General features: G+C 42.6%; 1 protein-coding gene across 9 annotated transcripts in view; it reads right to left on the bottom strand.

The window, feature by feature from the left end:
* MTUS2 (microtubule associated scaffold protein 2) overlaps positions 1-25,289 on the bottom strand; it is a 543,384-nt gene that overhangs the window by 296,494 nt on the left and 221,601 nt on the right. For 8 of the 9 annotated variants that reach the window (XM_028497246.2, XM_024125858.3, XM_028497249.2 and 5 more), the window contains one exon: positions 14,918-15,115. In XM_028497246.2, the coding sequence (XP_028353047.1) occupies positions 14,918-15,115 (198 nt within the window). The remainder of the gene's footprint in view (positions 1-14,917; positions 15,116-25,289) is intronic. The other variant, XM_028497248.2, reaches the window with a different exon arrangement.

Below are 25,289 nucleotides of genomic sequence, written 5' to 3'. Positions count from 1 at the left end.
CACACACACACACACATTCTTTTTCAGATTCTTTTCCATTATAGGTTATCACAAGATATTGAGTATACTCCCTGTGCTATATACAGTGGGTCCCTGTTGTTTATCTATTTTATATATAGAATAGTGTGTGTAATAGTGTGTTAATCCCAAACTCCTAGAGATTTTTTTTCTTGTGATGAGAACCTGTAAGATCAACTCTCTTAGCAACTTTCAAACACGGTATTGTTAACAATACTATATAGAGACAGCATAACTTGTATGTGCTTCAATCGTAACGAAGGAAAAATACATGGGAAACGGAAGGGGTCTTTCCTTACAGTTTCCGAATGAAAATGTAAGAAGGAACAAACTTGTGCTCAGGGGTCTTGGGACCAGAAACATGGGATCCATAGAAGGCGTGTCAGAAGCCATGGTCCCATCCCTCACTTGAAAGGGAGGACACTGCAGGCCCACAGGGATGTGTGACTTGTCCAAGGCGACAGCCCAGGGCAGCATCTAGATGCGCGTCCTCTGAGCCCCCAGCACGCTTCACTGCCCCCACCGCCTCCCTTGGAGGCTGATAAGGAGTAAAGGGTCCTGCCAGTCTCTGTGCTCAGCACACAGTGCTCGCACCTCCACCCTCCCTGTCTCTGGGACTCGCTCACACGGAACCGCAACCGGTACCGACCCGCGGCTAACGGTCTCCCGTGTACTGCGGGCAGATCCTCAGCAAAGGGAACGTCACGGGAAACTGCCAGATTCCAGTTGCTGCCAATTTGCATCGTAGGAGCCCCGTGATGGGATCGAGCTGCACGTGGAACAAGCATCCGTTTCTCCAGTAAACCCTGGAGCGACACTTAGCGCCTCTCGCCCTGGCGTGCGCCGTGGGATGAGGCGTCGGACTGATGCTCTCACTGACTCACCCTGGGGTGGTGATAAGTCACCTCGACGTTCCTTACATCCTCTCCTTTTTTGTAGAATGGTCATGATCACCTGGATAATACCTGAGGTGCCAGTGTGGACACTGTAGGCTTCTGTGATGGTAAAGCAAGGCTTCTGGCAGCAACAGACAGCTAAGGATACAGGAAGAAGGAAGCTGGTGCAAGCACGAAGACGCCCAAGGCATAGAAAGGACCAGCCGGAGGGAACTGACATTTCCTGGACAAGGAATCAGTCACCAGCCAGTGAGCACATATATTCCTCAACTGAAATAAAAACTAGGAAGAACTGGACTGTTTCTTGTGTTCTTTCAGGGCCACTGTTGGACACAAACTAATAACAACACCTGCTTGAAACAACACCTGCTCCTTGACCTCTGGCTTAATTAGCGTATCTGTTCAGTGAAACCACTGTGACAGGTCCATCCAGGCTCATTTGCTTTCATTAGCAAACCTCACTGGTGGCAACAGAAGCCTCCCGTGTAGGCACCGACTTTAGAGGCAAACTTCGGGGCTAACGGCACCCGAGATGTGTTGGCATTTTTCATTTTTTATTCAAAGGGGTCAGAGTAAATGGGTGTTGGCAGTTAACAGCTGAGGCTGTCTGCTTGTCATCTCCCTGCCACACACAGTTTCTAATAAAGAGTGCTAGGGAAAAGATTCGCGCCTTGGATTTCTGTGACAGGGGCCACGGTAGGAGATTCTGGGGTGGCCGTTTCCCATCACATTTATTTGTGGCAAGGGCAAGAGGTGGAGGTGGGGAGACTTCACTGTGACTTTTGCCAAAGTTGTAGTAAGGTCGTATGCATGCACACATACGTCCAACACACACACACACACAGACACACACACACACACACACACACACACACACACACGTCACACGTCCAGGAATGGGGTGAGGATCCCTGCGTTGCTGCTGTCACAATTTAGGAGCCAACCCTAAAGGCTGACGAGAGGGTGTGGCAGACGGACCAGAGAGGTGGAAGAGAGCAGGGCAACCCTCCCGCGGCTCTGAGGGCTGCAGGTGGCCCTCCGCTGCCGCACCAGTGGCAACAACGATGGCTCCTGCCTCTGACACACACACACACACAGACACACACACACACACACACACACACACACACACACGTCACACGTCCAGGAATGGGGTGAGGATCCCTGCGTTGCTGCTGTCACAATTTAGGAGCCAACCCTAAAGGCTGACGAGAGGGTGTGGCAGACGGACCAGAGAGGTGGAAGAGAGCAGGGCAACCCTCCCGCGGCTCTGAGGGCTGCAGGTGGCCCTCCGCTGCCGCACCAGTGGCAACAACGATGGCTCCTGCCTCTGCTCAGGCCAGGGCAGCGTGTGCTCAACCCAAGTCCCTCCAGGGCAGCAGGCAGGGAGATGCAAAATCTGTGGGTACAGCATCCACGTTTCTGCTGGAGAAATCCACGACCCATGTTAAGAAGTTAGCTAAGAAAAAGGGTTGTGAAATATCTCATTCTTTGCCCTCAGGAACCCCAATACACAGGAAAAGGACAAAGCACTCCACACAGATGTAGAAAACTAACTTACGGTTACCAGGGCGGAAGCGGGGAGGGATAAATTGGGAGACTGGGATTGACGTATATACACTACTATACATAAAATAGATAACTAATAAGGACCTACTACATAGCACAGGGAACTCTCCTCAATACTCTGTAATGACCTATATGGGAAAAGAACCTATACATATGTATATGCACAGATGATTCACTTTGCTGTGCACCTGAAACTAGTACAACTATATTCTGATAAAAATTAAAAAAAAAAAAAAAAAGAACAAAGCACTCAAATGAGAGAAAACATCATGGGCACAGTGAAGAAGTGCTCTCATGTGGAAAAGAAAAGGGAGTGAGGGAATTTTCCGGAACTTATGGGAAGAAGTAACCCTCCATACCAAGACTGTGACAAAACTCTTCCCTTGGGGTCAAGTTTAAATTAGCACATAAATGGAACCATAGACTAAGGCCTGTTATACGAAAGTGACATTGCAGCATCTTAGCTGTACTGGGAGAAGGTTCTCACCAGATCCTTAGGGAGGAAGAACTAGACCTTTAGATCAGAACCTACCACTTACAATCTAAATTGACTGCATATATTTAGGGTAAAAATAATACATAGTAAGTGCATCTAATTCTATCACATGGGTTTAATTATTCTCACGTACCCCTATCGCCTTCACCTGCTTGACAAGCAGATCTCTGAACTGAACCCCATGCAGCCCCCCACGTAGCGACACTGGGGTCAGCCAGACAGGTGTGGAGGTGGGCTTGCGGGAGGCGGGCTCACGTTTACCTACGTTTACCTACCAACTGAGCGTGCTCTCAGTTGTTCGCGTTATTCACAGACATCTACACGTTAAAACAGTAAAGACCACCCTGTGATACATGCCTGGTGGATCTGCTGAATATTATACTCTGTTACGGCCTCACAACCACTGAGTAGAATAAACACACACATTTTGTCATTGAACTTGACATTATGAGATTTTTTTTAATAGAATCATTTGGAAGCAGTGTCATATATCACCAAGTCCGAATGCTTCATTCTATCCATGAAGAAGCTGAGGCCCCAACGAGTAAAGCAGATTACCTGAGGCCACACAGCTAGTTAGTGACAGAGCAGAGAGGAGGGCCCTGCATTGCCGGCTACCAGCCCTGTTCTCCCCTTATGTTCTATTGATACTACCTTGATCATTCAAAGGGAACCAAAAGAATACATTTTCATATATAATTATGAAAGATACATTAGATACAATGGTACAAAAGATACATCATCTTTTTTATACAAACAATTTTTCCAACATTTAAATCAGTCTTCTTTTTGGTGTGCGATTTTTGGCAAGGCCAACTAAATTTAAAGGAAAACAAAGCAGAACACCTCGTCTTTAGTGACTCTGGTTATTGGTGACCCTGAGCATGTGGCTGGTTGACACACAGCCTGGTCAAAGTCATTCTTCCGTAACATGGCCTGGAAGGAACTTTCAGGTGTCGGTGCCAAATTCCCAAGTGCACACACAGTCCAACACTATTCAAACCCCAGTTGGCAGTTCTATTTACTGAAAGCGCCAAGTGAACCCAATTGGTCACATATACAATCTGCACACATTCAACTGTGCAGGAACATTCAACAAAATATGGTAGTTCAGCCTCCAAAAGTTATCACACTCACCAGACAGAATTTTTGGTGTCTCTTGGCTAAAGAGACACATGTTTTTTGGCCGTGCCATGCAGCATGGCGGATCTTAGTTCCCTGACCAGGGATCGAACCCGTGCCCCCTGCATTGAGAGCAAGGAGGGTTAACCACAGGACCACCAGGGAAGTCCCTGAAGAGACACATATTAATAGCACTTACGGCATTAATGGGAGCTAGACATACTTAATCACAAGGTCTATAATATTTCACTTCAGCTGGTGGAACCTGCTAGCAGATAAAAATCTACATTTCACTTCACTTATACCGTATGTTTCTCTCATATCTAGTCTTATCTTCAATTCAGGCTGCTCTTGTTCAAGAATGTACCAGGCTAGCAAGGTGCCTAAAGTGATTTAATAGGTCTACTCTTTGCATAACAAATTCACGGGGTAAGATTTGCGTTTCACAGAAATGAAGTTTTCTTTTTATCTCTACGCATCCATTTAAGAACTTTTTCTAACTGGCTGAACTAGTATTTCACCAGTAGTCTGGCATCGCCCTTACTTGAAAATACACATTTCTGCATCTCAAGAGACCCAAAGATCTGCCTTGACCTTGGGCTTTGGCTTAACTCTTACGAGTCCTCCACCTTGGGGAGGGCCGGGCAGGAGAGTGGCTGAACACGGGAAGGAGTCTTCAAGAAAACCAGGAAGAGGCTGATGGAGCCCTCATGGCTCCGTATTCTGTTCTTGGTTACTTCCCACCGCAGATACGTCACCACCTGCACCTCATTCCCCTCACTTTCCTTCCTCGCCCTCCCCCTCCAGCTTTCCTTTGATTTCATGTATTTCTCTCTCCTCGCCCCACTTTTTCCTTCTAGTTTGGATACTGTCCAACTCTGCCTAGACAGAATGGGCTTAAGTAGTTATATTTACACCCCACAAAGGTATCTTAAACAAAACATTCAATTACGTGTACTCTGCTTTTCTTATATATGAAGAAAATGGCTCTGAGTGCCATCGCTCTGGATGATTTATTCCAGCTTCTATGACCTAGGCTTATGATCAATGGTATGAACTTATAAAGCAACCAGTGAGGGAGAGAGGTAGCATCTACGGTTTTAGAAAAGTCTCCCCAGAGCCCCGCACACCCACTCCTCCTCCTGAACCCCCAGTTCTGTGAGTGGCCCCCTCACCCTTCCCGTCGCCCCACCCTCCCAGGCGCTCTTGCCCTCTCGGTTCTGACACTTTTCCATCTGGTCCTTTCTTTTCCGTGCCCACTGCTGACACCTACTTCAGGGTCCCAACAACCCTCGCCACCCAGCTGCTGCCTGTTATGGCAGCCAAAGAACCCTCTGACATCACCATTAATTGATTTTCTTTCTCATCAAAAGCAAAAGGAATTATTGATCTGTGCTGCCCCATCTGCTGCCTTAAGGAAGACACTGCGAGGATCTCTATGAACCTTCCCAGATGATAGACTGTGCGTATTACAGCAATTCAAGAAAGCACGTCCTGTTGGTCAAGTTCCTGGGAGAAGTCAATGTGAGTCTGGAAGTCATGCCCCTCCCCGTCTCTGTTCTGATGCTGGGCCAAGAATCCAAGATGCCCAGCATTAGGCAAAGGGCCGGAGCAAGAAGGTGACTTCTAAGAACCTCATACCTCTGTATTTGATAGGAAAAAATCAGGGCAGCAAAACCTTTGAGCTGTTCTCTGTCTGTTAGTGTCCTGAAATGTCCATCTCATATGACAGGAGAAAAATAACAAAATAAGGTCAGGCCAAGACGGGAAGAATCCCTAATTTTGGCAGAACTAAGACCTCTCACTCTCTGTCTCTCTTCTCCAAACTAATTAACTTCCATTACCATATTAATGTTTCTCAAATACGATTCTGACTATTCACCACTTAAGAACCATAAATGATTCCATACATTTATAGAATTCGGCCACAAGATCCCAGCTCTTGAGAGCCAAAAGTGGTCAATTCATTTAATTCGATACCTTCCAACTTTTATAATAAAAATCTGAGTCCACTGAGGTTCACTGACTTTCGCAAAGATTATTCTATTACCATAAATGCTGATTTTATTACATATTATGCATGCAAGTGTGGCATATTTCTTATCTTAGTTCATAGTTCAAAGCACCCTTTCTTCATAAAATATCTTGAATGTGCTAAAACATGCAAGAATACAGCACTATTAACCTTTTGAAGGGCAATGGGATTTCTAACAGTTTTGCTCACATATCTGATTCAAAATGGATAAACTAGGTGTTACTTAAGCAATAAAGAAAATATTTTCACTTACAGGCAACACCGAATAACACCCAGAAGAACTCATTCTGATGTGAGTGTATGAAGGAAGCAAAGAAAGGAAAAAAAGAAGGAATTGAATGTGCGGGAATCACTGGGAAAATTAACAGCAAGATTCAGTGAAAATGATTCTGTTTTCTTCCTTACAAAGAATACTTTAAATTACCTAATTACAGACACCAGGGAAAGAGGCATTTCAATCCACCAGTGGCATGTGTTTGACTTCCTCATTTCCAGAGAAAATCAGGAGCTTATTTTGGTTTTTGTTCTCACTATTCTCTTTTCCCCACCCACCCAAATCGGGTTGAGATATCCAACAGAGTAAAACCCTAGTACAATGGAAATTAGACTCTAACAAAATGAGAAGCCGTGTGAAGCCCTTTTCACACTGCAAAATCAAATGTTCCCGTTTTTTCCTGCAGACATTAGAGGCACAGAAATAAAAATCAGATCCAACTCTCAGTTTCTATTTTGAGCAGAGGTTTTAAAAGCCATCAGCTTAGATTAATGTGCTATGTATTAGTCACCTTGCATAAATATGTTTCATTTAAAGGGAGCCCAGCTGAATGTATTCTCTTCAATGATAACATGCTAAGGGCATGGCAGAGCCCTTTTAGATAAAGAGATCAAAACATGACTTTCCCTGCCTATGTTTTATAAATATCCAAACAACCACAAGCTTATAGCCCAAAAGTAAGAGACGCCCATGAAAATCAAGAGATTAACTTCTAGAACTGCCACCTTACGGTTTCATGAATGATACATGTTTTCGTTTAACGCTCAGAAAGGCACTCACCGTACATGAGAGAGTTGATTATAACAACTGTGAAATGGAGTGAACGCCGACTCCCTGACCTAGACGTTATCAATACCAGTTTCCTCACCCTGCACCAGGCATTTTTCCATCTGAGCTTTTAAATCTCTCCCAACAGAGAACTTTCTGCACGTGGGAAATGGATGGAAACAGCCACTGGAACATTATTATTATTATTGTGCAAGGCCCTGTTTGCATACATTAATTCCATTTAATGTTCTCATCAATCCTACAGTGGCTTTTGACATTATTTATTAGTAGTAATATTATTATTATTTTACAATGAGAAAGTAGAGGCACAGAGAGAGTAAGTGACTTGCCCAAAGTCACAGAACTAGCTAGTGACAGAGGCAGAATGCAAACCCAGCAGTGACTTCCAGAGACCACATCCTTCACCACTATGCTATATTGACTTTTTTTTTTTAAGGAGGTCACTTTATTTTATTTATTTATATTTTTTAACATCTTTATTGGAGTGTAATTGCTTTACAATGGCGTGTTAGTTTCTGCTTTACAACAAAGTCAATCAGCTATACATATACATATATATCCCCATATCTCCTCCCTCTTGCGTCTGTCTCCCTCCCACCCTCCCTATCCCACCCCTCTAGGTTTGGTGCTGATCTCCCCGTGCTATGCTTGGAATGTAAAAAAAAAAAAAAAAAAAATGGTTCTGAAGAACCTAGGGGCAGGACAAGAATATACTGACTCTTAAGAAAGCAAAACCAATACAGAGAGAGATGGGATTTTAACCTTCTTCCATGGAAGGTTAAATGAAAATGGAAATTTTCAAACATACAAAAAAAAAAAAAACAACCCCCAAACTGGGAAGTAAATAGCGCAATGAACCCTCAGAGTTCCAGCATCCAGCTTCAAGGATTATCAAACTTTTGCCTAACTTTCCTTATCTATACTGCCCCCCCTCCAGTTTTGTTTTGTTCTTTTTTTTGCTGGATTATTTTACAGCAAATCCAGAACATCTGTCATTACCTAGAAGCAGAGTGGAATAATTAGATCTGAAGATATAACGCAGTAGGGCTGAGACAGCCCAAGGGGACTGGAGGGGCGTGGGGTCAGGACGGGCAGGTGCTCCGTCCTTCGGTTTCCTCCTCCCCTAACCCCTCCCCAACACTCTGCCGTCTCCAGCCACAGCCCCCTCACAGCTCCCTGCAGGATGCACTTGGATACCCCACCTCCCCACCAGACACTAACTCCACAGGGTGTCCTGGCCCCAGTACAGAGTTCCATGCTCACCCCGTAACAGATGCTGCAAGACTGCAGGACTGGTGAGGGCAAGTGGGCAACCCGATCTTCACAAACCAACACAAGCCCCCCAAATGAGGCAGTTCAATTAGACATTACGTTTACTACATATAAAACTATTATCACCCCAATTTCAGTTTATCTTACTTTCAACCATTAATGGTCAGTTTTGTTCGAAACAAAACACATTTACGCTCTAATCCCACCTCTGGGTAGACGTGATCGTTGTCCGAGCGTTTTGAAAAGGAATGTACAAAGACATCAATAAGGCTCAATCTCATAGGCGATAGCTTCTCTGAAATTTAATCTCACAGGTCCTGTTCAGCTCCTTTTTCCATGAATAAAAAATGACTCCCTCTTCTCCAATGGAACATGAGACAGGTTGGTGGCTGTTTCAGTAGGAGTTATTAATAATGCTTCTTGTCACTCTCATTTATTTATTTTTGGCTGCGCTGGGTCTTCGTTGCTGCACACGGGGGCTACTCTTCGCTGCGGTGCGCGGGCTTCTCATTGTTTTGGAGCACAGGCTCTAGGCACGCGGGCTTCAGTAGTTGTGGCTCACGGGCTTAGTTGTTCCCCGGCATGTGGGATCCTCCTGGACCAGGGCCGGAACCCGTGTCTCCTGCATTGGCAGGTGGATTCCTAACCGCTGCGCCACCAGGGAAGCCCTCTTATCTTATTTAGAATGCATGTCAGTTACAGAAAATCAAACATGTCATGTATGTGGAAGAATTCATAAGCATAAACACTGAAATGAACACTGCAAAAAGCTTTCATATTAACCTTTACTTTCACTGACTAACTTCCAAAATGGTTAGTGATTTCCACTTCAGATCATTATCTCCAGAACCCAAATTTTATTCAATAATTAAGAGAACACCTACCTATTTATTTTAAGTATGAAAATAAGAACTAAAACTCTAGAATTTAATGAGAATATCCAGTCTCTCTAAATTGAGATGTCTAATGGGAAACTAATTGGAAACTTTGAAATTCTCTCATGAAAAGCCTCAACAGTTGGGTTTTAGCCTAATTCTTTTAAAATGGCTAATTACATGCAGGGAGATATATAAGATCTTAGACATCTGTGAGACTAGTAGGTCAGTCCACATAACGATTTAGCTCTGAATATAATTATACTACAAATGACCTATTATCTTTTCCATGCTTTGAGTTGTATATATTATCTATGGGTACACCACAGTCAATGGAAGCAACATTTTAGAGAGAATTGAGATAATTTAGAAAAGTGTGAGAACCACAGTGATGGAACTTCAACCATCAAGACCTGTGAAAGTCCTAATAGACTGAAAATGTGTTCCTGGTACAAAATACTTCTGAAAGTTGCCCAAGTTCCTCTCTCAAAAGTCTCTCTTGTTCTATACCCTCACATAAGAGAAAATCTTTCCACTGGGAGAGAATTTCTCTTGAAATTCTACCAGTGGAAGGCCCCTGCTAGGTAGTGTGAGGTATACTAAAATTATTAAGAGACATACCCTGTATCCTCAAAGAGCTGACAATCCACAGGGGAGACAGGACATAAAAACAAATAACTATACCAAGATGGCACGTGATAAGCCACAAAAGTGATACAAGCAAGGGCCAGTGGGAGTTCCTAGGAGAAAGGACCACTTCAGGTTCACAGATGAAGGAAGTCTTCTTAGAGGAAATGGTATTTGAATCGCACTGAAAATGACTGAATCCACAGACAGATCTGAGGGAGGGGGAGGGCATTCTAGAAATGAATAGTTTAAACCAAGACCCAAAGGCAGGAAAGCACAAAGCCCTCAGAGAAAAATGTGAACAGCTCTGGTTGTCTGGTTGAGGGTGTATGTCAGGGGATTGGGCGAGGGAAAGGTGAGAAGGGGGCTAAGCAAGTCGCGGAGGACCTGTAGCTTCTGGAAAGCTGTGCAAGTGCGCACAGGGACACGCGGCGCATTCACAACAGGCTCAGAAGGACATTGTCTGGGACCGTGTGCCTTGTGGATTAGAGAGTGAGGATGTACAGGGAATGGTTCAGGTGGCATAGATTTAAACAAAGATGATGAGGAGAAAAGAAAGGATAGAGTAAATGTAAGAAAGAACTGATCAGATTTGATCACTGAATACAAGGGAAGGCAAAAAAGAAAAAAAAAATGGTGAGCGGTAACGGCTGATTTTAAAATTTCCAGCCTCGGTAGACGGGAGATCATAGATGTCATTACATCATAGAGCAACTTTGAGAGGCGGCGTCAGTTTGGAAAAGATAATGGAAGATTCATTTTGGGGGAAACGTTTAGTCTGAGGTGACTTGAGTCACCCAGCTGGAGATATTTGACAGGTCATTTGAAATGTAGATGAGAAGTTCTGGAGAGAAGTTGGGGCTGGAGATATGGATCTGGTACCACGTCTGAAGTGCTAAGAGCTGAAACTGTGGACAAGAGGACCAAGGGGAAGATGGCAGCATTGGGATAGATGCATTCTGAGGACAGACCCTGGGGAGCTCAAACACTGGACTTCAGCACCAAGGAGACAGACCCCACCATGATGAACCAGCAGGCTGCATCAGAAATGGCAACCCCTTAGCTTCCGGAGGTTTTCTGGATGTACCAACAGCTCCTCCCAAAGGATCTCCTAGATAGAGCCCACTTCCACCTCCCCAAATACTGCCCAGCTCACAACCCCCTCTGAGAAACTCCCTGATCACCCGAATCAGAAATGAAGCCTCCACCCCAACGCATTTAGAAGGCTGTCGGCACATATATCCATGCATCATGATTATTTATACCAATGTCAGTCTCTCTGTCCACATCCAGCTCTAGCCCTACATCTCTAAACATTCTACTACTTCCCTGCACCAGAACAAGAAACAAGAGAAAATCCTTCAGATTTCTTTTTTATTTCTCCTTTCAAATTCTTTGTCTCATGATTTCTGGTCTCAGCTCACCGCACAAAGAAAACATGAGAATATTGCAGAGAGAAAAAGAGGAGGAGAAACTGGAAAGGACAGTTGAAAAGGCCACCTTCTTCATGTTATTTTCTGACAGATATTTTCTGTTTCTTGAGCACCAACAGGTTAGGTGTTATTCAGAATCCACAATGAGAGATGATCCTCCACATAAATTATTCTATCCTTGTGGGATATGATCAATTTTCACTAATGATTAATTCATGAAACCCTAAGTCTTCCTATTTCCCTTCCCCGCCACACACACCCCCAAAGGTTTTAACTTTAAATTATACCTCCTTACCCACCAGAAAAATCAAGTCTATAAACCTAACTGCTGGTAAATCTGACAGCTAGGTATACTTTGGGCTATAGTTTGTTACCAACACTAAATTACACTGTAATTGTTTTTCTCCAAGTTTCTATTGCCTGAAGCATATTGGAGAATTTTTTAAATGATGAGCTACATATTGGGCCAGACCTGCTCAAATACTGTGATTTTAAGCTTAACTTTAAGTTTTAAGGTAGAGAATTACTATTTTCCTGTTCACTTTCAATCTTAAAAAAGCTGTGGGTCACGACCTAATGTCATTTGAAGTTTTATTTGAGGTTCGAAATGGGCCAACCTCATAATCTCCACGTGATGAACCTGTACAGGAGTGAAGGGAGGGTGATCTCCTGCAGCACAATGAGGGTAAAGGTTGCGTGTTAATCCAGAGAAACTGAGCTGCTAGCAAGAAATTACAGGGAGGCAGCCTGAACCCACAAGGAGCACGGCCTCACCATGCGAGCTGCTCACCAAACAGCTGCCTTCTTCACATGATGGAAGGTTCCCCATCACCTGAAGTGAGTACACACCTGGGAAGAGGTGGGGCAGGGACAGGTGGGTTGGGCCTGAGGGGCCTCTCAAGGCAACTCAACTCTAAGATTTGCTTCACTAATAGAAAGAAATGACTTCCCATCATGGGTGTGTCTTTACCATACATGGCAGCTTTGAGAACTAAACAGAGGAAGAGGAATACCATCCCAGGATGGGAGCAGGTCATTCTGATCTCAGTTTGCTCAGCTATAAAATGAAGGGGTGGACAGGATGCTAAAATACCCTCAGGTGCTAAGGACCTACAGACGATTCCTTTCCCTGTGTCCGCCCCATTTGCCAAAGCCTCGTGGAAAAGGTCAGAAAACACAGCAGGGCACTCGCCTTGGGAAGCCCTTGCCCAGAGGGGTTGAATGAATGGTGCAGAGCCTGAGCCCGGGGTGGAGGGCAGACTCCAAATGGAACAGCCGAGACCCGCACTCAGGGGGCTCCCAGGCCCCCCTCTACAGTCAGTATCACTTGCCCATCAGGACCCAGGAAAACAGCACAGAAAAGTCACAGCTAAGCCAAGGTAGCCACAGAACACTAGCAGGTTCATAATGAATCACTTAAAAGTGTCCCCCATACAGCATTCAAAGTCACATGGACGCTGTCAGACTGTTTATAGGCACGTGAGTATCTAAAATCATGAGTCACACATTTGCAAATAGTTCCTCATTGTAATCATGTTTCAGATTTTGAGGCATCTACTTACTGTGGTGCAATCCCTTTTTATAGTAATATTCCTAAAATGAACCCTAAGTAGTGTCTAAAGAAAGACAAGACAAGGCACAAAAAAGGAACCAACTCTGATATCACGTTAGCTGTTTCCATGAGCTAAACTGGCAACATTTGCTCCTAGGATTTGTCTAAGGACTTTCAGCTCTTCCAAGAGCTTCGTATTTTACTTAATCCTTGTCATCAAAGCATCATTTCTTTGCTAAAGAACAGGAACAGCAGTTTTCTTGACCTTAAATCTGATAACAAGCATAAGCATAATGGTTAACGGCACTAAGACATCAATTCGAATGTGGGCGAAGTTTTTCTGTGATTTACTGGTGAAGGACAAATTTTATATATAGTCAGGTGGCAAATAATTACAGATCAATTCTAACATATTGCATTTTAGAAACAGGAAACAGTTCTGAGTAGAGTAAATATTTCTTTTACTATAAAATCTTTAAACTAGGAGTTATTTTCTCTGGCACATAACAGCTCTTATCTCCGGTTGCTCAGGGAGTCCCTACCTAGTGTGCTTTGAAGCACAGGTGAGAAGAAATGCCCTAAGCTCACCTGTAATTATTCCGTCCACACCTGTCAGCTCTCCTTTTGAAAAAGTGGCTGCCATGGGGACATGCCTCAGGTCACCTTGAGGTTAATTTTTTTTAAGAAATCAAAATCTTAACTCCTTCCTTGGAAAGATACATACCATACGAGATTTTTTATCATTCATGCTCCATCTAAAACAGAAACATGTCACTGAGAATTTCACTCCTAAAAATGATGACAAATCGTCACTCTTCTGTTTCAAAACCTTCAGACTGTTAACACGCACACACATATCGAAAAATAAGAGTTACGCATTTGCAGATTTGAGACTGGCACTGTGCCATGATGCAATCCCTAATTCCAGTGGGGTTTCTAAAATGATTCCCATATGAAAGTAGGTCTGAGACACAGCACCTTCAGGAAATCAAGTGAACCAAGAACCTCTCAGAAATGCTTACAAACACGTCGAGATGCATTACTTTTAGGAATAACCAGGTAGACTAAAATTTAGAACTGCAGAGGTACAAATGTTCCACCCATGAGCTCTATAAAGCCGAGAAAGGATAGGGAAAAAACAAGATTGGAGAGAGGAAATTGAAAAAAGTAATACAAAATCAATCTCATTCTCAATCTCTCTTCCTCTTCCCCTTCCCCCTCCCCGTCTTTCACTCTGTCTCTACCTCTTATTCCAACTTGATTCATCTACTATAATCCCTTCAAAACAGCTTTCCACATGAAAACCGCTTAGATTTCCCTGGCAAATTCTTACTACCCAACATCTGAGGTGTCATGGCTTCAGATCCAGTAACAATGACTTTGAAGTCGATGAGGCTGAGATGGGGTTTGGTCCTCAAAGGCTCAGCCAAATGGGGCAGCCTTGGGTCTTCTTTAGGGACAGCAGCTGATGTGACCTGCTCGGACGTTATTAATTCATACTTTAAAATGCAGCTTACAACGCCAGTGTCGGGAACCAGGCCTGGAGTGACACCATCTCAGCTAACAGGGACCTTCCTGGGTACAGAGCAGAAGAAGCTCCACTGGGCTTCCCTATTTTTAATATCGTTTAATTAATTTTTAGAAATCAAGTGCTCCACCAATATGAAGGCATGACGGGTAATCACAGGTGACTAAAATGATTTTTCCACTAATATTTCATGTCTTGTTCTGGCACATTAACTCCCCCATAACTTAGAAAATGGTAGTGCCAAACAGGCTTTTATTTTCCTTCAGCAGATTATTTTTAAAGTCCCAACAATGGTAGATTAAGGTAGTCAACCCAAATTCTTAGTTTACACGCAAAGAAAATGCAACCCTGTTGTACCCACACGCTGATTCGTCCTCTGCTGGTCCTGCCTGTCTGGGACGCAAGCCCGCCCGCCCGTCCGCCCCACTTACGGTTGGCCAGCCGACTGGGCTCGGGCTGGGCGCTGTCCGCTGACGGGGTGCTGGACACCGAGGACACACTGGAGCTCCGGACGAAGCCAAAGGCCGCCAGCTTGGCTGCCGGGAGACGCGAGTAGCCAGGAGGACGAAGTCCAGATTTGGGTAGGTTGGATTTTGCAGCATTTGAACCGGAAGGTTTCTTTAAATCTGCTAAAATGAACCCAAACCAGAAAAAAAATCTCAGTTGGTAGCAAGACAGAGAAGACACAGATTGTGAATATTAACCCAGCCCCAGCATAAACAGACCACAATTACTCTTGCACGGTCTGAGTCAACACATTCACAAAGGCATCTTTATGAGAAAGGGCCAGGTGCTAAGAGGAGGAGAGACAGCAGGCAGACGAGACCAGAACAGACAACTCACCCTATTATATGGCCATAAAGAAAGGTATAAAGTGCTTAGGGAGCTGAACGGGATGAGGACAAATACTGTTGCAGATCACCCTAGAATTGTGAAGCTGAGATACACCACGCTTCTGACATACGATGGGTGAAGAACCCCTTGGCCAAACACTCATCGGCAATTATAAACTGTATGTAATAAGTCATAGAAACACATACGAAGAAGCATTTAGTGGTGGTAGGAACGAGGTGAAAGAGCACAAACTGTGTAGCTGGCTGAAATCTAGTCTCCACCAATTACTACTGTGTAATCTCAGGCACTTGACCTAACACTAAGAACCACAGTTTCCTCCCGTGGAAGGTACAGGGTTGATAAACCTGGCCTGGAAGTGTTAGTGTAAGTACTACTGCTTGTAACACAGAACTTGATAGGTGCTTAAACTGAGGCTAGGTTTCATTCTCTCCTTTTTCCATTATCTGTTTTTATGTTAGTCTAAACTTCAAAATTAGTCCCCAGATATGCACAAAGCCAGCTAATTTGAAACAATAAAACATTATTATAAGACTTGCATGATCTCAGCACTCCTGTGTCTGAGCCGGGCTCCATGCATAGCTACTGTGACTATCGTCCCAACCCTGTGAGAATTCTCTCAATACCAGATAGAACCAGAACATTATCAACACGCAAATGCTCATTTTTTTATAAATTCATTTATTTTATTTATTTATTTTTGGCTGTGTTGGGTCTTCGTTGCTGCACGCGGGCCTTCTCTAGTTGCGGCGAGCGGGGGCTACTTTTCGTTGCAGTGTGCGGGCTTCTCATTGTGGTGGCTTCTCTTGTTGTGGAGCATGGGCTCTAGGCACGCAGCTTCATTAGTTGTGGTGCATGGGCTCAGTTGTTGTGGCTCACAGGCTGTAGAGCACAGGCTCAGTAGGTGTGGTGCACGGGCTTAGCTGCTCTGTGGCATGTGGGATCTTCAAGGACCAGGGCTCGAACCCGTGTCCCCTGCATTGGCAGGTGGATTCTTAACCACTGTGCCACCAGGGAAGCCCACAAATGCTCTTTAATATGACATTTAAAAGGAAAAAGGGCCAAGCATCCTGCTAATCTGTATAACTGTCCTAGTCAAGCCATTTAACAACTTTCACTGCAGCCATATTTACTGTGAGTGCTTGTTCTTACACTACAGTCAGGCAACTCTTCATTATCTACTGAAAGCTCCACCAGGTTGCAGATTAAAATTAAAGTGATCTATTTGTAAAAAAAATTCAAGGTCTAAAAATCAATGAAGAGTCTACATATTAGAAAGCATCTACGTGTGGAAATACATCAAGAACCAACAGATGCCAGGCTGGGCCTGCAGTGCCCTTTCCTCTAGCAGCAGCTCCCCTAAGAGTGAGGCCATGGTCACTCGTATGTCCAGGTGACGGCAGAATCTGTACAACGGTGGTTTCCTGACTTCTAGGTCAGGACTAGGAAGGGGAGGAATCAGGTGAGTGCAAAGGGAAGAGGGGACAGGGAGCTGGTGCTGCAAATATTCCCAACTCAGGTCTGTTCTAACGCTTGGAAAAGAATGTTCAACTAGGACAAAGAAGAACTAATCACTGTTTAAAGAGTAATACTGGCCCCTTTGTATCAGAAAGTAAATGTCATGTCAATGCCTTAGGAATCATTGTTCTCTGCTTCTCTAAAAGACATAAAGTTATATGAAGTAATAACTAAAAATATGTATTACTGGGTTTGTAACAGACATAGATGTAAAAAGGAGAAAGATGGAATAGAGCTAAATAGGAGTAACATTTCTGTATCTCACTGACATTAGTATAAATATTAAGTAGATTCTGATAATTTAAGATGATATGGTAAGCCCTAGAACAATCGGTAAGAAGATAACTCAAAAAAATATAGTGAAAAAAATCACTAAAGGAATTAAAATGCTACCTTAGAAAATACTCACTCAGTGCAAGAGAAAGCAGTAATGAGTAGAGAAACAAAAAAGACATGAGGCAGACAGAAAACAAATAGCAAAATAGCACATGTAAATCCAACTATATCAACAGTAACATTAAACGTGAATGTATCAACCAATCCAGTCAAAAGGCAGAGACTGACAGACTGGATGAAAAACAAGACTGAAACATATGCTGTCTGCTGGACAGACATTTTAGATTCAAACATACAATTAGTTTCAAAGCAAAAGGATGGGAAAAGACATATTATGCAAAGAACAACCACCAGAAAGCTGGAGTGGCTATATTGATGGCAGAAAAAAACACATTTTAAAACAAGAAAGAGATAAAGAGGGATATTTTTATCATGATCAAAAGTCAGTAAATCAGGCAGATACAGCAGCTGTAAATATATATACATCTAAAACAGGGTCCCAAAATACACAAAGCAAAAGCTTACAGAATTGACAGGAGAAATAAACAATTCAAAATAATATTTGGAGACTTTAATACCCCACTTTCAATAATGGAACAACTAAGCAGAAGATCAACAAGGCAATAGAAGACAAACACTATAAACCAACAAGACCTACAGACATCTATAAAACACTCCATCCAACAGCAGCAGAATATACATGTTTCTCAAGTGTACACAGAACCTTCTTCAGGATAAACTAAATATTAGGCTATAAAATAAGCATCATTAAATTTAAAAAGATTGAAATGATACAAGTGAATTCCTTTCCTGTTTTTTTTCTGTTTTTTGCTTGTTTCTGTTTTTTCATCTAACGTTCCAACAAACGTTCAGCCCTGCAATACACAAAGATTCAGTACTTTCATTGTGAGACAGTTTATGGTCATTGCCAATCTACCATTGTCCAACTTACCCTCCCTGACCTTTAATAGCAGAATTAGGGCCCAGCAATACCTTGGCAGAGACAGGTGCTGGTGACATAATCGAGTAGCATCAAGGTGTGAATATATAGGAGATTAGACTCTGTAACAAAGTAATGACACCATTTTTCTTGTACCTGGTTTTGGAACACATTTCTATTGACTGTACTGTATATTTGAAATCAAAATTGTCCATCACAACTCTGCTCCTCTGAGCTAGTCCTACCCATTCACATTCATTATGCACAGTAACTGGAAAGAAAAGCCATAAGAAATTCACCTCCATTTTGACAATAGATTAAGATCCTTGTGGTTGCACTACCATCAACTACATTCGGCAAATTCCTGCTCCCTGGATTTCTGCCCATTTCTGAATCCTTCCCCTGTCTCCTTAAACATGTCACCTGTGATTCCCTGATACTCCCTATCCCTTCTCAAAGGACTATGGTTGACTCAGCTCTGTAGACCTCCTTCTCTGTAGATGCCTGAGATCAAGCCTGTTCAGCCTACTCAAGTTGATTTTAGCCTTACAAGGGTTATCTATGATTTATTTCCATGCTTGGGTTGCACAGGACTGAATTAGTTTCTAAGTACAAGCTCTAACTCTCTCCAGAAGTGAAATGTTAATGGATTTAAGTGGTGTTAACACAACTCTAAACACATGATAAAATTTCATAGAACTAAACATACATGTACAAACACACACACACACACACACACACACACAAGAGTGCATGTAAAAATGAGTGAAATCAGAGTAAGTTCTGTAGTCTAGTTAATAGTATTGTCCCAATATTAATCTCCTGGGTTTTTTTTCCTTTTTTAAAAATTTTTGTTGCTTATGGGAAGCAACTAAAGCAGTACTTAGAAGGAAAGTTATATCTATAAATTCCTACATTAAAAAAGGATAAAGATGTCAAATCAATAAAGCAACCTTCCACCTAAAGACACTGAAGAAAGAAAAGAGCAAACTAAACCTAAACCAAGCAGAAAGCAGGAAATAATAAATAAGACAATGGAAATAAATGAAGCTGAATGGAAAAACAATAGAGAGAATCAATGAAGTCAAAAGTTGGTTCTCAGAAAGATCAACAAAGTTGACAAACCTCTAGCTAGACTAAACAAGAGAAAGGGAAGACAAATTTTTAAATTAGGAATGTTAGAGGGGACATCACAACTCATTCTTCAGAAATAAAAATAATTATAAGGAAATATTAATGAACAACTATATCTCAACAAATTAGATAATCTAGTGAGACTGAAAAGTTCCAGAAAGACACAAACTATGAAAACTTACTCAAGAAGAAATAGAAAATATACCTATAACAAAAAGATTGAATTCATAATTCAAAAACTTCCCAGAAAGAAAAGTCCAGGCCCAAATGTCTTCACTAGTGAATCATATGAGACATTAAAAGAACAATTTATACCAATTCTTCACAAATTATCCAAAAATGGGGGGAGGGGTGAAGAGAACACTTCCAAACTCATTCTGTGAGGTCAATATTACCTTGATAACAAACCAGACAAAAATATGAGAAAAGAAAACTACAGACTGATATCTATTGCAGATGCAAAATTCTCACCAAAATATACAGCAAACTGAAACCAGCCACCTATAAAAAGGATTATATGCCATGACCAAGTGAGATTTATCCCCAAAATGAAAGCCTGGTTTAACAAGGAAATCAGTCAATGTACTTACATTAATAGAATAAAAAAAAAAACCCACACAATTATCTCAATAGATGCAGAAAAATCACTTGACAAATTCCAACAGCACTTCATGATAAAACACCTAACAAACTAGGAAAAAATGAAAATGATCTCAACCTAATAAGGGCATCTAGGAAAACCCAACAGCTAACATCATACTCAAGGAAAACAGACTGAATGCTTCGCCCCCAAATCAGGAACAAGACAAGGATGTCTGCTCTCACCACTTCTATTCAACATTTTATGGAAGGTTCTAGCCAAGGCAATTGGGTAAGAAAATAAAATAAAAGGCACACAGATGGGAAACAAAAAGCAAAACTTTCTCTAGCTATAGATGACACGATCTTGTATATTAAAAAAAAAATCCTATAAAATCTACTAAAAAACTATTAGAACTAATACATGATTCAATACATGAAAATCAATTGTATTTCTATACACTTGCAATGAATAATCCAAAAATGAAGTTAAGAATATTTCACTTACTATAGTAACAAAAAGAATAAAATACTCAGGAACTGTAATAAAGGGTCAGACTCTATTTTTTCAATGTTTGATTGATCACAGCTGTCAACTTTCAAACGCTGCACCCCCTTCTGTACTTCCCACGCCCCTCTGCCCCACATCTGAGAAAGCTGATAAGAACTTAAGCCCAGTGCTCCCTCTTTTGCTGCTGGGAGGAGATTCAAACTACACAGGCCCCTACCACCTCCACTGAACCCTGCCCCATCCCACCTCTAACCTCTAACAACAGTAAAAAAGAGCTGGGCTTCCCTGGTGGCGCAGTGGTTGAGAGTCCGCCTGCCGATGCAGGGGACGCGGGTTCATGCCCCGGTCCGGGAGGATCCCATATGCCGCGGAGCGGCTGGGCCCGTGAGCCATGGCCGCTGAGCCTGCGCGTCCGGAGCCTGTGCTCCGCAACGGGAGAGGCCGCAGCAGTGTGAGGCCCGCGTACCGCAAAAAAAAAAAAAAAAAAAAAAAAAAAAAAGAGCTGAGCCAGTGTCCTTTCCTGGCTCTCTCAAGCCATGTCAGGCATGTTTGAGAGGCCTGCCGCTCTCTCCCCAGAGACCTCAATTATGTGAGTAATGAACTTCCTCATACCCTCTTGCTTTGTGTATGGCATCATCAGTCTTGACATCCAAATCAAATTGGGGGTGAGGGTCCCTCCTACTGAGACAGGCTGGGACCTGGGGCCCTCTGCTGCAGGGCTCGCACCCGGACACACATTCCTCGAGTAACAGAATACAAACAAATGATAAGGGACTAAAAATAACCGCGTGCATGTGCACTTGGGGCAAATCATAGACAAGAAGATACAGAAAGACCCACAACACCCAACTGCCACTTCTGAAGAGCTGGGAGCAAAAACAGGGTGTCAGGAGCAAAAGCAGGGTCCTGCGCATGCCCTCCTGCATTGGACACCCCACCAAAGGGGCGGGCAAAACACCTAAGCCACCCCTCCAGCCTGGCACTCCCCTACTCTCACCCCCTATAAGGAACCAGCTATCCCCTCTTCAGGGAGCAAGCAAGGGAAACTGTTGCTTGTTCTTGTTCCCCTCTGCTGCAGCAGGAGCCCCAATAAAGCCTTGCCTGAATTTCTTGTCTGAGCTCTAGTCAATTTCTATTGATTGTGGAAGGCCAAGGACCCTGGTCGGTATCACTACCTCTTCAGGGTGGCCACAACAATAGGTGCTGTGATCAGGAGACTGAGACAGTGATCACCATCACAGGGTGTCTTTCTTCTCTCCTTGCTTATTAACTAGCTCTGCTGACTAATAGCAAAGCACGCTCTTCAAGCTGCTGCTGGCTGGTTAGCTGGTGCTTTGAGCTGTGGGGCTCTGTGCTGCATTGATGAGTCCTACAGAACCTCTGTTATACAGACTTCCCCGACCTAAGTTGGAAGTGTCAGTAATCAATTGGCTCCTAGGAACAGGATCGTGGGATTGGAGTGGGCCTTGGGTCACGTATCTTCACCTGGACCTATGTGTACGTCTTGGAATGGAGTTGTGACTGATCCTTGGTTCAGGGGAAAGACCACCTTGTCCCATATGCAGGCCCAGTGGGTGGTCACTCATGAAGAAGCAGTCATTAGGGGGAAAACAAGAGCAAAAAAATAGCCATTATGTGAGCGCTGAGGTCTACATTCCTAAGAGCAGATGGTTCAGCAGGACCCTGAAATGTCTCTGCTGCCGCCTGTGCCTCTGTCAGAAATCCTGATCTCAGGGTTACACAGAAAAACACCCACGGCATCTCTGGGGACAGCAAAGGAGTTAATTCAAATCCTACTGAAGCCCAGGGTCCTGAAATCTTATAAAGCAACCACTGCCATGGGGAGGCCCCACCCCAGACGATGCTGAGCTGAAGCTCTCTGGAAGAACGTTATCAATACAAGCAGATTAGAGAGACCCCCCCCCCCAGTAAAAACAACAAAGGAAAAAAAGACTGGGGGTGGGCGGAGGGGGAAAGAGAGAGAGAAAGAAACTGGCATTATTCATAAGAGACACAAGGTAGAAACAATACAAATGTGCGTCAGCTGACGAATGGATAAACAAGATGTGGAAGGTCAATACACTGCAATATTTTTCAGCTATAAAAAGAACGGAACTACTGATACACGTTACAATATGGATGAAACTTGAAAACATTAAGGCAAGTGAAAGAAGCCAGACACAAAAGGCTGCACATTGTGTGATTCAATTATATGAAATGTCCAGAATAGGCAAATCTATAGAGACAGAAAGTAGGTTAGTTGTTGCCAGGGGCTGGAGTTTAAGGAAATGGGGAGGGCCTGATAACAGGCATAGGGTTTCTATGAAAATGTTCTAAAATTGATAGTGGTGATGGTTGCACAATTGTGTGAATAGACTAAAAACCACTGAATTGTATCCTTTAAAGGGTGAATTCTATCTAGTATATGAATTGTGTCAATACAGCTGTTATATTAAAACAAAACTTTTTTTAGAAAGAATAAATCTTGTCTTCAGTTCAGTAACAGGCTTACACTGAGCTGGAGCAATGGTGACTTTCCCAATCTCCATCAGTATCCTCAACTTCCAAAGGGCCTGTGACAGATAGAGGACTTGGTCTGTCGTTGTGAGTCCTCCACAAAAACCCCTTCTAACCGGCAGATGGAAGAAATGTTCTATACAGCAGATCAAAGACCCTTCCAAATGAACATGACCATAATGGGGGAATTAAATAACTTCAAAAATTAATGAATATTTTAACAAAAAACCTCTAGGATCAAATATTCAAGTCCCACGCAAAGGAGCTTAAGTGGGCTCACGTCTTTTATTTTTATCAAGGCTCTGTATTCCGTCAAGATTCTGCCAAAAAAAAGATACAAATTCCTGTGTGAACAACAAAAGAGATTTTGCTGCTATTAAGTGCTTAAAAGATGTGTTGCTCTTTCAAAGTAATACTGTTTTTCTTTTGAAAGATGAATCCTTTGAAGAATGCAAATTTTCACATTTAGAGGAAACATGAAAAGCTGTATTTATTCTCACCATTTTTCCTTTTGTATTGATTCTCCTTTAAATATGATTTGGTAATGCTAGAATATCTCAATCAACTAGAATCAGATTACAGTGCTTTATGGTTCAATACTGTACTGATAAAGGTCCATCCATCATTGTCTAACATTCTTGACATCTGAGGCAGTAAAATAAAAACGTTAAGAATGTAAATGGGGAGTCAAGATGGCATACTAGGAGGACACAGAATTCGTGTCTCCTCACAACGAGGGCACCTACCAGGCACCGGGGGGGACCACGGACACCTAAGGGGACGGGAGGAACCGCCAGCAACCAGTGATCTCTCCTTTCGGCTTGTTCCCCACCCTCCCTTTTTTTTTTTTCTTTTTTCTGTTGTGGTTTTATTTTACCTTGTTGCAGTTGTTTCAAATAGTTTTATAATTCCTGATATATTTTTTATCTTTCTAATTTTATTTTGTTTTTTATTCTTTCATATCATACTGCTCCTTTTTTTCTTTCTTTCTTTCTTCCTTTTTTTTTTTAACGTGCCACAAAGCTTGTGGGATCTTGGTTCCCAGGCCAGAGGTTGGACCTGAGCTCCTGTGGTGGGAGCACTGAATCCAAACTGCTGGACTAACAGAGAACCTCAGACCCCAGGGAATATCAATCGGACTGAGGCCTCCCAGAGGCCCTCATCTCAGCATCAAAACTCAGCTCTATCCAATTACCTGAAAACTCCTCTGCTGGACGTCTCAGGCCAAACAACCAGTAAGACAGGAATATAGCACCATCCATTAAAAAAAAAAAAAGAAAAAGAAACAAAAAAAAAACTTTGTTACAGATGAAGGAGCAAGGTAAAAACCTACAAGACCAAATAAACTAATATGAAATAGGCAACCTACATGAAAAAGAATTCAGAGCAATGATAGTAAAGATGATCCAAAATCTTGGAAGCAGAATGGGGAAAATACAAGAAACATTTAACAAGGGCCTAGAGGAACTAAAGAGCAAACAGTGATGAACAGCACAATTACTGAAATTAAAAATACTCTAGAAGGAATCAGTAGCACAATAACTGAGGCAGAAGAATGGATAAGTGAGCTGGAAGATAAAATGGCGGAAATAACTGCCAGGGAGCAGAATAAAGAGCAAAGAATGAAAGGAATTGAGGACAGACTCAGAGACCTCTAGGACAACATTAAACACAGCAGCATTCGAATTACAGGGGTTCCAGAAGAAGAAGAGAAAACAAAAGGGTCTGAGAAAATATTTGAAGAGATTATAGTCAAAAACTTCCCTAAGATGGGAAAGGAAATAGTCAATCAAGTCCAGGAAGCACAAAGAGTACCATTCAGGATAAAACAGAAAAGAAACATGCAGAGACACATATTAATCAAACTATCAAAAATTAAATACAAAGAAAAAGTACTGAAAGCACCAACAGAAAAGCAACAAATAACATACAATGGAATCCCCATAAGGTTAACAGCTGATCTTTCAGCACAAACTCTGCAAGCCAGAAGGGAGTGGCAGGACATATTTAAACTGATGAAAGGGAAAAACCTACAACCAAGATTACTCTACCCAGCAAGGATCTCATTCAGATTCGACGGAGAAATTAAAACCATTACATACAAGCAAAAGTTAACATAAAAACTTCCCTAAGATGGGAAAGGAAATAGTCAATCAAGTCCAGGAAGCACAAAGAGTACCATTCAGGATAAAACAGAAAAGAAACATGCAGAGACACATATTAATCAAACTATCAAAAATTAAATACAAAGAAAAAGTACTGAAAGCACCAACAGAAAAGCAACAAATAACATACAATGGAATCCCCATAAGGTTAACAGCTGATCTTTCAGCACAAACTCTGCAAGCCAGAAGGGAGTGGCAGGACATATTTAAACTGATGAAAGGGAAAAACCTACAACCAAGATTACTCTACC

This window comes from Physeter macrocephalus, chromosome 13 (assembly GCF_002837175.3).
Source record: "Physeter macrocephalus isolate SW-GA chromosome 13, ASM283717v5, whole genome shotgun sequence".
Taxonomy (NCBI): Eukaryota; Metazoa; Chordata; class Mammalia; order Artiodactyla; family Physeteridae; genus Physeter; species Physeter macrocephalus.
The sequence above is the reverse complement of the archived record's forward strand: the minus strand, read 5'-3'. Positions and strand labels throughout refer to the sequence as shown.